At 42.1% G+C, this 13,631-nt stretch overlaps 1 protein-coding gene across 2 annotated transcripts in view; it reads right to left on the minus strand.

Annotated features, from left to right (window-relative positions):
* sbf2 (SET binding factor 2) overlaps positions 1–13,631 on the minus strand; it is an 857,151-nt gene that overhangs the window by 102,669 nt on the left and 740,851 nt on the right. For both annotated transcript variants that reach the window (XM_072466526.1, XM_072466525.1), the window contains exons 24-25: positions 7,313–7,488; positions 3,627–3,775 (exon numbers count right to left, since the gene is read on the minus strand). In XM_072466526.1, coding sequence (XP_072322627.1) covers positions 3,627–3,775; positions 7,313–7,488 — 325 coding nt within the window. The remainder of the gene's footprint in view (positions 1–3,626; positions 3,776–7,312; positions 7,489–13,631) is intronic.

Consider the following 13,631-nt stretch of genomic DNA (forward strand, 5'->3'; position numbering starts at 1 on the left):
AATCCCTCATCTCTGAGACCAATCCCATACATTATTTCTGCACCCTCTCTAAAATCTTCATTTATTCTGATGTGCGGTTCGTCAGTTGAGGCTGAACCAGTGTTTATAAAGGTTCACCATATCTTCCTTGCACGTGTACTCTCTGCCTATCTTTATAAAGCCCAAGATCCCAAATGCCTTTTTAACCACTTTTTCAATCTGCCCTGCCACCTTCATGATTTGTGCGCATATAACCCCAGGTTTCTCTATTCCTGAAACTCCTTTAGAATTGAATCCTTTATTTTATATTGCCTCTCTTCAATCTTCCGACCAAAATGTATCACTTCATACATTTCTTCTGCCACACGTCTACCCATTCCACAAGACTGGCTATGACCCCTTGAAGTCAATCACTATTCTTCTCACAGTTCACAATATGGATGAGTTTGGTTATCACTTGAAAGTTTTGAAATTGTGCTCTGTACACTTATGTCTATTAATATATATCACAAAGAGCAGAGGTGATAGTACTGATCCCTGGGGAATATGTACGTTCATGTCAATAGTGTCACTTTCCCTTTTATTCCATGGACTTCAACATGGCTGGAAAGCTTATTATCTGGCATTTTATCAAACACTTTTGGAAATCAACAATCACTAGCGCAGGATGATTCTGATGGAATTACGATTCACAATAGAGAGAGTAAATTGTTCCATTTTGGGAGATGAGGAAAATCATTTATGTATTGAGCCTGAATTTTACTCTATCAGGAAGTTGTTTTTGGCTTGCCAAACAATGAAAGTTTCCAAAATTGAAGACCCAACACAGTGAAACAATATCTTGTAACATTAGTGGTTAGTTATTTAACCTAGTAGACTTGCTCTTTGGCATAGTTCAAAATGCTCTTTCCAACCCTTTGGAGATGAAATTATATTTCAAAGGCCAGTGTTTAGATAGATTATAATGGGCTTGTTATGATGTACTTTCTCAGGGGCCCATGCAGCTCTGGAGCTTGGTTATAATGGATTGGATTTTGCATTTGTCAGTGTACAGAAATAAAAACAAAGAAGGAAACAAAGATGAGATTAGGAGAGAGATCAAAAATCTCCAATAATAAAAATTGAAAGAATGAGATTCCACGCTAGTAAAAGTTAATTTTCAGTGCAAGAGAGGTTGTTTGGCAGTAATTAAGATTTATCACAACATCATAAATTTACTTATATTGGAATAGGGAAGCCCCAACTTATGTAATTACAGTAGCTCCATGCCGTTTCATGTGTTTCAATGCCAAGCCTCTTGTCAAGATACCAGAGTGCAACTTCTGGAGTGGAATGACAATTTCATGATTTCCATAAGTGTGCATGTGTGGTCTCTGGAAGTTGTTCTTAAAGCTATACTTTGTTAACAGTGAGCACTGATGGATTAATCGTTATTTTTACTGCAAAGGTCAGACGCTTATCCGCTGTACTTTTTGCGAAAAAAGGCAATGTTGTCAGACTCAAAGAAAAACAAAAAAAAATCTGTGTTGCTGTTTCTATTGTGTTATTGGAACTTTACTGATGAAAACACAATTGCCCAAAATTGAGAGTGGCAGGCAACAAACATTGAATCATATAAATGCTAACTGCATTGAAGGAGGCTACTTAGCCTTTCCTGTCTTTATCCTTGTCAGCTCTGCAAAAGCAATTGAACTAGCCCTATTTCCTGTAGTCCTACACATTATTTCTCTTCCGATAATTACAAAACACCCTTTTGAAAGCCATGATCGAATCTCCCTCCACCACACTCTCAGGCAGTACTTTCTTTTTGCTACAGAAAAAAAAAGTTTATCCTCATATTACTTTTGGTTCTTTTGCCATTCACCTTAAATTGGGGTCCCTTACCACTAATGGGAGTAATTTCTGCCTACTTACTCTGCATAAACAAAGATTTTGAACACCTGTCTAAAATCTCCTTTCAACCTAACACCCTCAGCAACTCAAATCTATCCTCATTACTGAAATCCCTCACCTCTGGAAACATTCTAAAATCTTTATTGAACCCTGTCAAATGCCTTCATATCTTTCCCAAGTGTGGACCCCAGAATTGAACAGAATACTGCAGTCAAGGTAAAACCAGGGTTGTATAAAAGGTTCACCACAACACCCTCAATTTTGTCTCATTAACTAGATCCCTAGATGTCAGTGGAATCACTCCTGGAGCGAAGTATCCTTTCCTCACTGTTTATTATTGAAAATTTGTCGGGGTCTCATCGGTTTCCAGATATAAATTGGGGTTTGGTCCAGGTATCGTAACAACATATCAAGCGACTGTGCATCTTCTTAACCAATCAGACTGAAGCACTGTCAAATAACAACGTAAGGATTAAGAAAAAAGTGTGAATGGTAAATTCAATGTCAAAGCAGATACAGAAAGATAAATAGAGAGAAAGAAAGATTTAGTTAAGTGCTAAAGAAAAAAAGAGACTAACAGAAAGAAAAAGTTAACATAATTAATTTTACATTTCCTTTTTAAGAAACTATGTGCTGCTGAATGCAGTTAAATGAGAACCCAAATAAAGAGATAACTCTGTTCCAAAGCTAGTGGCAGAATATTTTAACTCTAGCAGTTTTCCCCAAGTTTTGATTACCACATTTAATCACACTTCAGCAAATGCCCTTAATTAGCGACAAACACTATCAACATTGCCATTGTTTTTCAGCAAATTCTGAGCTATTGATTTTAAGTAGATAAACACTGCCTCTGATCATTTACAACCCAGTTCTCTCTCCAAACCACCACCCCCAACCAATTAAATGAAATCGCAGAGTCTCCTCCAGACTGAGAGCTTCCAGGTCTGATAACCTATTCACCATCTCTCTTCTCCTAAATCCTGTGCCCACTCCCAATGTTCCTCTCCATCCACCTATGTTGCTTTTCTTATCTCACACATTTGGCCTTCCTCTCCCTCTATCCCTCCGCCCCTTCCCTCCCCTGGGTCCAATTGACCCCTCATCCATCCTATTACCTTGCATGACCTAAATACTGTTCCGGTTTCAAGACTCTCTTCGAAAGAATACACTGAGGATTTGCCCATTATTCAAGGTGGAACTTGATTCCTCCACTAGAGGAAGCAGTTTCTCCATATATACACTATAAAATCCTTTCCAACACTTCAAACACCTCAATCAGATCATCCTTCAACCTCCTACACTTTAAAGGAATGTAAGTTAATGCAACCTATCCTCAGAAATTAATTCTAAGTTCCAGCATCATTCTGGTGAATCTGTGCTGCGTCCCATCCAAAACTAATATATTCTTCCTGAGGCGTAGTATCCAAAACTGAATGCAGTACTCCAGATGGGATCTAACCAAAGCTCTATACAACTAAAGCAGAACTTTCTCCTCTTTCTAATCCAGCCACCTTAGTAAAAATACTATAACTCCATTCACATTCTTCATTGCCACCTGTCTACTGGTCTTTAAAAGTTGAACTTTATCTCCAAAATCTCTTTCCTTTTCTACTATTCCTAGTTTTTCCCATTTAGAATATATTTTCTTGGGCCCAAAGTGAATGACTTCCCATTTTCTTGGGCCCAAAGTGAATGACTTCCCATTTTCCCACCTTTTCCATACTTTATTCATTTATTTATATATTCCGTCTTACCTGAAATATCATCCTCCTCATTCCAGCCTGATCGATTGCCTCTTTCATCTATTGTCAAAACAGTTGGTTTCTTTTTCACTGTATATTGACGGCCTATGGTCATTTTTCCAGCCTTTTTTGCGCTTTTTACAATATTCTTGGAAAGGGTGCTAGAAATCATTTCAGAAAGCATCAGTAAATATATACTGAAGCATTCAGTTTTTTCCAGCTCTGGGACAAATATTATGTTAACTTTGAAAAATCTCCAATCAGACTTCAAGAACTTAAAAATATTCAGTAGGAAATAGTTCATTTCAGCACAATTTTATCTGCAATGTTATCTAATTTTGGCTGTTGATCATTGCAATAAAAACATCAGTATACACTTTCTACATAAATATAGAGAAGATACCCGACTATAAAACTAAAGCAGAACTTTTTTCTGAGTACTGAATCTCTCAAACAGCATTTGTTTGTAATATATATGAAGTATGCAAGAGTTTGTTGGTGCTTCTGATTTTATCTTCAGTGGTGCGACTTTTTACACCTAAAGGCCTGAGCTATTGGGCAGAATTTAATGAAGCCCGTTGGAGTAGGCATGATGGCGGGGTGATGGTGGAGGTGGTTGAGATGTGCTGGGTGGATTGGGTAGGAGTACCCATATTGGATGTCAGGCGTTGGAAAAACTGACCCCAATTAAGATGGGGGTGGAAAGAGCCCAATGTGGGAATCCCACCGGTGCCAGGATGTCATGTAAGCTCATGATAGAGCCACTTGAGAGCAATTATCCTTCAGTTTTACGGAATTAAAGGTGTCTTGGGGATTGAATAGAACTCACATGGCTCTATGCCTCCTGAAGGCTGATCAATATTGGGTTTGTCTGCGGCCTCATAGACAAGGAGTCCCTCACTGTCAGGCACTCAGTACCCAATTATGTGACCCAGCACTGGGAAGGGTGGCGGGGTCACTGAAAGCCACCCTGTTGTTGCTTCTGACCTCTTGCTCCCTCTCCAACTATGGCGGCTTTCCCCCCTGCGACCCCCATCCCACCCCACTCACTGTGTCCAGGGATCCAGCAGTGATCCTTGGGTTGGGCCTTAGAGCATTTACAGCAGCACCAATGGCAGCAATGGTCAGCGACTGGTCTCTGACTGGCCGGCAGCGCTCAGAGGTGGGATATTCGGCCGATTGGGGGCTTGAGTGCATAGAAGACCCGACACTAGCGAGTATGTGAGGGACTTACATCGCATTAGGCATCCCCATGGGAGCGATGCAAGTCTCCCTCCCTTGATTCCTTAACCAGTTTGGGGGGGGGGGAAACACCTGTCACTTGCACTCTTGGCCATTGGCGTCTCTATGATAATATCATACCACTCTGTGGTTGATTACGTAGAAACAGATTGAAGCAAGCAGGTCTAAGTTAGTTTATCAATTACAAGTCTCATCATTATTTGGTCATTTATTTTATGCAATCATGAAAATAATTTGTAATTTGCATAGCTGAGGTAAGGGTGGTTGTAAAATACAAACTAAGTAAAACATTTCTTTTAAGTTAGCTTCAGAAGCTTTCACTAGACTAAATAGGAGCAGATGCTAAAAAAGAACTATAGGCTGCTTTGGAAAAAATTCTCAAAGAGTTAAGAAAATGTATAATAACTAAGTAAGTCGTGGATTTGATACAGTCTTTCCAGGTTTCAAAACACCAGCGCTGATTATATTATTCTTACCAAGCCTTTAGAACTATAAAAACTTCAAACATATATTTTCAATTTATGTTCTGCTAACATGCATTTGGTTACCGTTTACCTTTTCCTGCTTTCCCTCTTCAGTTTGTCAGTCTCCAAGCAACTCCTGTAATTTCTAGGTTTCTGTAACTTATTTTTATGCTGGCTACTGGAAGACTAATGCCAGTGGCAAGCCTGACTTATTGGTTTACTCGTTTGGGATAGCATTCATCTCCACCTGACACTACTGAGTAACACAGCCAAGATATCAACTCAGTTGAGTTATTGACCTGACCTGCATTCTACATGTTTGATTGTGATCTTGTTGTGATGTGATTATTTTATAGCTTTGTTAAAATTTATCCAATCACATACAACTTCATATTAATGTGCACTTTGTTAAAAAGATACATATTAAAGAAATTGTGGTCTGGGCAATACTTGAATACACGATGACTGCTATACAGAATATCAATGCTATAACAAATATATAGGGTGCGATTCAGCAGACAAAGGTTTAAGTCCAGTTTTGCCACATTTGGTGGGGAGTTTATCGGCGGCTGCAGCGCCAAGCACTTTGCAGGGGTTTTTTTTGGTCTCAGAGAGTTTCCCCCCCATCAATGCCACACTTAGTGAGAATTCCTGCTGGCAAGCTCGTCTCGCCTGCAGGAACAACTGTTCACTGATCGGGGCGACATTTTGAACGGCAGCCCCAATCTTCTGCCCCTGCCCTCAACCCCCAAACTTGTAAAGGCCCCTGGGAACCCCCCCACAATCTCCAATTGACAAGGCCTCCCGACCTCGACCCCAGGCAATGCCAACTTGGCACCTGGGCACTGTCAGACTGGCACCTTGGGAGTGGCACTCGGAGTCCATGGCACTGCCACAGAGGCATTGCCAGGGTGCCTGGTTGGTACTGTCAAGGTGCCTAATGGCTCTTTTAAAGATGCAGATCTGAAAATCCAGATTGCACCGAGTGGAGTGAGTTGGGTGACTCGCTATCAACCTGGCTCAGAGCCCGATTTGGGGCTCTCCCGGGGTTCACTCAGCGCGATTGCTGAATCTCGCCTATAGACTTTCATCTTATAATGAAAACAGTTGTCTAATTTCTCACATTCGTATAGGTTTGTATTACAAGAGTGTAATTTTAAGTACTAGAGTGTTGTTATAAGTCTTGCTCCTATGTAATTGTTTTTTCTGGCACCTATTGAAGGTTGTGAGCATGTGGGTTTTGCAGTCTGCAAGAGGGTGACCTGTAAGCAAAACCTGTTTTACTCCTGCTCCTATTTTCATAGTTATTACTGTTACTACTGTTCTGCTGACTAACTGTTGTCAAACTTTGTTATTTATTTATATAAAAGATGTTCCTTCTTTTAAACAACGTATTCAACTACCTCCTTTGCAGTCCAAAGTCCACAATTTAAAACCACTGTTTTAAATTGTTTTAGCTCAAATTTGAACTGAGTGGAAGGATGGAGGGGTTTTACAATTCATGGGCAGTATTCATTATGTACTTTCGAGAACTGGATTACATCGAACATTAGGGGGGTGCCAGGAGGGTTGGGGGGAGGGAGGCGGTGTGTGTTAATGGGGACAATGGGTGATTCCTGATTCCTTTTTGTCATTTGTTTATGTTCATGCAGGCTAATGTCTGGGGTTTGGTGGGAGGATGGGACCGTTGTTATTGATATGGGGATTGACATTGTTTTCGTTACTGATTATTGTTGATTGTTGGATGTAATTGTTGGGTGTAATTGTTGAGTGTAAATTTGGGAGAAAATGGGAAAACATAATGCAGAAATGGTTCCCATTACTAACTGTAGAAGGACAAAGCAACTGTTTCCTTACTACCATATCTATTACAACCAATCACAACCATGATTGCAAAAATTATGATTTGTACTTGAGGTATGTTGACATCAACTGCAAAACCCTTAATGTCTTTACAGTGGTCTTATAGTTCATCTAATTTCTTATACTTACCGAAAAGAAGTGTTTTTTTCCTTCTGTTTTGGCAAGATTATCTGTGGTGCATTCTGACCTGCAGCAAAGGCAAAAGTGTTGAAGACTGACTGTGGATACCGAAACTTCACTATGTGCTTCTTGAAGATCTCCACCATCTCAGAGGTCACTTCTTCATCAAATGCTACTTTAATTATCTGTAACGATAAATAGGAAAGGTATTTTCCTGCTCTGGTGCTAGACCATTTATAATAATTAGGAAAAAAAGCCATGCACCACTTTGCAAAGAATTAACATCAAAACATCAAAAGGGCAAGGAGCAATCTAGAACAAAAAAAACTCAAATGGAGGGCAGCCAATTTTAGTGGGCTGCAAACGGATCTGTCCTGGGTAAATTGTAATTCAACATTGGCAGACAAAGCTATAATCAAACAGGATCATTAAAGAGGTACTAGTTTGGCTACAGTTGAGGTGCAACTCGACAAGGGAGAAAGGTTGGGCAACCATAGCCGATGATCCATGGAAGATGAAAGAGATAGAGAGCAAGAAGAAATAGAAGAAGTGTTGAATGGTGGATGTCATATTGTTAATACAGATCGAATGTAGAAAGTTCAAAGGAGAAAAGAAATTAGGCAAAAAGAGAGAATGAGACGGGAATGTCAACAAAAAGGGCATGCAAATGTCTTCCATAAGTATGTTCATAGTAAAAGAGTAGCAGGAGGACAATGCCAATTAGGGACCAAAAAAAGCGGAAGGCCTGATTGAGGTTCTGAATAAGCAATTTGCATTTGTCTTTACCAAGGAAGAGGATAACACCAAAGCCGCAGTGGAAGAGAAGATATTTGCGATATTAAATGGATTAAAAATTGATAAAGTGGAGATATATATGACAATACAAATTAGGACATTCAGCACCTTGAGCCTGCTCTGCCATTTGAAAAGATCATGGCTGATCTGATTGTGGCCTCAACTCTCCTTTTCTCTCTACCCCCTATGCTCTTCAATGGCCTTGTCAATCAAGAATCTAATTGCTCGTTAAATTCTCAATGGGAAGCCTGTGGTAGAATGTGAATTTTCAAAATGGCGGCTTCCCCGTAGACCAAGGTACTGATGGTACCCTATGAGCACCTATGCATAATAGTGGTAGTGTCTGGACTCGAAGAGGCCCAGGAAAATGTTCTGGGCCATAGTTTCAATTCCCATCACGCAGCTGATAGAAATCAAATTCAATTAAGAAATCTGGAATCGAAAGCCATTATCAATTGTCATAACATTTAATCCAACTGGTTCACTAATGTCCTTGAGGGAACAAAGTCTGCTGTCCGTACCTGATCTGGCCTACATGCGACTCCAGATCCACAGCAATGTGCTCGACTCTTAAATGCCCTCTGAATTGGCCTAACAAGCCACGTGTTTCAATTAGGGATGGGCAGCAAATGCTCACATCCCATAAAAGAATAAAGAAAAAAAAAATCATCAAACAACCTGCAGTTCATCTGTGACCATAAAACCAAGAATTAGTGGATGATTCTCCCGAGGTAACAATAACGATATCTTCATTTAAGGGGTTCCAGGGTGATTTATTAGAGAAAGGAGGCTGTAAGGTTGAGATAACTATAAGTAACAAAACACAGACAATAACTGTAGGTTAATATGCTCAGTATCAGGAAACATCTTATAATCTCGGCTGATCAGGATTTCCGCTGATGTGTGTTATATAATTCTGCCATTCAAAGAAGAATAGAAATATGGAGGAGCGGGAGGATGATGTCAATTCATCTCCAAGAGTCAAGCAAAATTAATTAATGAGTCAAAAACTGTTCCGACAGAACCATGTTTGCAGGCAGCATTGACAAGATCTACACCCAATTGTCCTATTTGCCCATTGTGTGAACTGTCCTCAAAATGATCATGTCAAATGTCCCATTATCAAATTTGGCCTCAACACTAACTCAATAACCACAAATCTTACTTATTTTGTCTAATATTATTTTGTTGTACACTATCCCAATAAAGGTCTTCTCCCAGTTAATGTCATGTGTAACCAAATTTGATTTACAATCAATTTGTCCATGTGTCTTCTGTCTCTTGCTTTGATGCTGACTTGGGCTGTGTTCCTTTTAGGTGCTCCTCCATCACTATTCAAATGGCTGCCTGTACTTAAGGTTAGTAGGTCTTCTGGACCAGCTGGGATGCATCTTAGAGTGTACAACTTCAATACAACTTTGTGAAAAATTGTTCAGGCATGTCCTGTCCACTAAAAGCAGGACAAATCCATTGCAATCAATTACTGCCCATCAGTCTACTCTCACTCATCAGTAAAGTGATGTAAGGTAAGGCTAAGATAAAGTCGCCACAGGCTGCCCCCCTTTGAGGGGGAGAGCTGACTGGTTTAATTGGAGGATCATCATTCCTTAGGCGAGGGGCAAGGTTGAGAATTTACATAGAATTTACAGTGCAGAAGGAGGCCATTCGGCCCATCGAGTCTGCACCGGCTCCTGGAAAGAGCACCCCACCCAAGGTCAACACCTCCACCCTATCCCCATAACCCAGCAACCCCACCCAACACTAAGGGCAATTTTGGACACTCAGGGCAATTTCGCATGGCCAATCCACCTAACCCGCACATCTTTGGACTGTGGGAGGAAACCGGAGCACCCGGAGGAAACCCACGCACACACGGGGAGGATGTGCAGACTCCACACAGACAGTGACCCAAGCCGGAATCGAACCTGGGACCCTGGAGCTGTGAAGCAATTGTGCTATCCACATTGCTACCGTGCTGCCCACCAGAAGGTGGACGTTCATGAATAACCAGATGTTATTGTATGTGATGTAAGGTGTCATTGGTATTGTTATCAAGTGGTATTTATGCACCAATAACCTGCTCACTGATGTTCAGTTTGGGTTCTCCAGGGCCACTCAACTCCAGATTTCATTACAGCCTTGGTCCAAACATGGACAACAGAGCTGAATTCCTGAGGTGAGACTGATTGCCCTTGACATCAAGGCAGCATTTGATCAGTTGTGGCATCAAGAAGCTCTCACAAAACTGAAGATGATTGGGAATTGGAATAAAACTCTCCATTGGCTGGAGTCACCTCAAAGCAAGGTAGCTGTAGTTGTTGGAAGCCAATCATTTCAGTCTCAAGACATCATTGCAGGAGTTCTTCGGGATAGTGTCCGTGGCTCGGCCATCTTAAGTTGCTACATCAATGACCTTCCCCTCCATCATAAGGTCAGAAATGGGGATGCTCGCTGATGATTGTTCAGTATAATTTGCGACTCCTCAAATATTGAAGCAGCTCGTGTCCATATGCAGGAAGACATGAACAACAATCGGGCTTGGGTTGATGATAGGCAAGTATCATTCTCGCCACACAAATGCCAGGCAATGTCCATCTCCAACAAGAGAGAATCTAACCAGCTCTCCATGGTATTCAATGGCCTTACCATCGCTGAATCCCCAACCATGAACATTCTGAGGGTTAGCATTGACCAGAAAGTGAACAAACATACAAATACAATAGTTACAAGAGGAGGTCAAGGGCTTGGAATTCTGCAGTGCGTAACTCACCTCTTGACTAACCAAAGTCTGTCTACCATCAACAAGGCACTAGTTAGGAGCATGAAGAAATGCTCTCCATTTACTTGAATGAGTACAGATCTAACATTCAAGAAGTTCAACACTAGCCAGACCAAACAGCTATCCAGATTGGCATACTATCCATTACTTCAACTATTTACTCCCTCCACCACACACTCACTGTGGCTGAAGTGTACACCATCTCCAACGTACACTGCAACAACTCACCAAGCATCTTTCCCCTTCCAAACCTGCAACTACTACTACCTAGAGGGGCAGAGGCAGCAGACACGTGGGTATGCCACCACCTGCAAGTTCCCCGCCAAGCCACACACCATCCTGACTTGGAACTATATCGTTGTTCCTCCTCCGTTACTGGGTCAAAAATCTGGAACTCCCTTCGTAACAGCATTGTGGATGTCCCTACACCAGTTGACAGCAGCAGTTCAAGACAGCTCATCACGACCTTCTCAAGAGCTAGTCAGGATGGGTAACAAATGTTGTCCTTGGTATCAATGCTCATATTTCATGACAGAATAAAAAAAGAAAGGTTGCAGGGATTTGTTAAAGGCAAATTAATTAACTTGTATTAATTTGTGATGAGATAACAGGGTGGGTGAAGATAATAAGGTTGATGTGGTTTCTATGGCCTTCCAAAAGGCTTTCGATAAAGTATCACATAACAGGCTTGTCAGTAAATAAAAGGAAAGTGTCAGCATGGATACAAAGTTGGCTGAGTTACAGGACACAGAGACAGACTGGAGAAAGTGATATTTGTTAATTGCACATGAAATGTTGTTTAATTGTCTGCAGGTAGTGGGCATGAACTCGGGATTCACTTCCGCACTAATAGACAAATACCTAGGGGGTGATTCTTCAATATGGAGCCCAAGTGTTCGCGCTGTCGTGAACGGTGTTGTGTTTCACGACGGCACGATCCGGGCCTGGGTACGACTGATTCTGGCCCCCTACGGCGCTGGAGTGGTTCACGCCGCGCCAACCTGCGCATGCGCGGGGGACTTCTTTAGCGCGCCGGCCCCAACTCAACATGGTGTCGGTGTTCAGGGGCCGGCCGCGCCAGAAAGTAGGCCCGGGGGGGATAGGCCGGCCCGTCGATCGGTGGGCCCCGATCACGGGTAATAGCCCATCAGAGCCCCCGCCCCCCCCCCCCCTCAAACAGGCCGCCCCCGACCGTTCGCGCAGAGTTCCCGCCGGCAGCGACCAGGGGTGAACGGCGCCGGCGGGACTCTGTTGTATCGGCGCGGCTGCCCAGCCCATCCGGGCCGGAGAATCGGTGGACCCGTCGATTCCAGTGGCCTGCGGCCGCCAAACGCGCCGGCGCAAATGGTGCCGATTCTTCGCACCTCGGAGATTCGCGCGCGGCGCCGTGGCTATTCTGCAGCCCAGCGCGGGGCTCGGAGAATCGCCCCCCAAAACTTTGGTTGTTGGTGCTTCCTCGTAATATGGAACTCTGTGAATAAATTTCTATAAAATGTGTAAAGATTGCATCCAGTTCAAACATTCACTATCTGGTTTTCTGGAGTATAAGTGTTCTCCAGGTGTCAGGACTCGGACTCCAGCTTCCTTGATTTAGATTACTGACACACTTCAGTGTACAGAATATAATTTCAAAGTTTGCTGATGACATAAAACTTGAAATGGAAGTATTGTAAACTGAGGAGGGCAGTATTGTAAACTGTGAGGAGGGCAATATTGATTTCAAGAGATCAAAGACAGCCTGATTAAATGGGAAGACATGGGGCAGGTGCAATTTAACACCGAGAAGTACGGAGTAATAATTCTGACAGGAAGAATAAGGAGATGGAATATAGACCAAAGGGTAAAATTCTAAAGGAGATGCAAGAACAAAGAGGCCTGGAGTTATATGTGTGCAAATCGTTAAAGGTGACACAACAGGCTGAGAAAGTGGTTAAAAATGCACAAGAGATGCTGAGCTTAGATATACGAACATTTGTGCATACAAATTAGGAGCAGCAGTGGGGCATTCAGCCTTCGAGCCTGCTCTGCTCTTCAATAAGATCATGGCTAATTGGATTGGGGCCTCAACTCCACATTCCGCCTACCTTGGACTCACTTGTTAGTCAAGAACCTTTCTACCTCTGCCTTAAAAATATTCATGATGTGGAGATGCCAGCGTTGGACTGGGGTGAGCACAGTAAGAAGTCTTACAACACCAGGTTAAAGTCCAACAGGTTTGTTTCGAATCATTAGCTTTCGGAACCACTGCTCCATCCTCAGGTGAATGAAGAGGTAGGTTCCAGAAACAGTTAAAAATATTCAATGACTCTGCCTTCACCGTTCTCAGGGAAGAGACTTCCAGAGACTGACAACCCTCAGAAAAAAATTCTTCTCATCTCTGTCTTAAATGGAAGGCCCCTGATTTTAAAACTGTATCCTCTAGTTCTAGTCTCTCCCTCAGGATCTTTTATGTTTCAATAAGATTACCTCATTTTTCCAAACTGAATGAATACAGAAGCAGCCGAAGCTTTTCTCATAAAATAACCCACCACCATACCAGGTATTAGTCAAGTTTATTAATAGAATTATGTGGATAGACATAAGAAGCTGGGATTGTTCCCTTTAGAGAAGAGGATGTTGAGAGGAGATTTCATAGATATGTTCAGGAATAGACAGAGAAACCATTTCTATTGTTGGAAGGGTGAAGAACCGGGAGACACAAATTTAAGAAGAATGGCCAAAGAGCCATAGGTGACAAGAGGAAAGCCTTTATCG

This window comes from Scyliorhinus torazame, chromosome 10 (genome assembly GCF_047496885.1).
Source record: "Scyliorhinus torazame isolate Kashiwa2021f chromosome 10, sScyTor2.1, whole genome shotgun sequence".
Lineage (NCBI taxonomy): Eukaryota > Metazoa > Chordata > Chondrichthyes > Carcharhiniformes > Scyliorhinidae > Scyliorhinus > Scyliorhinus torazame.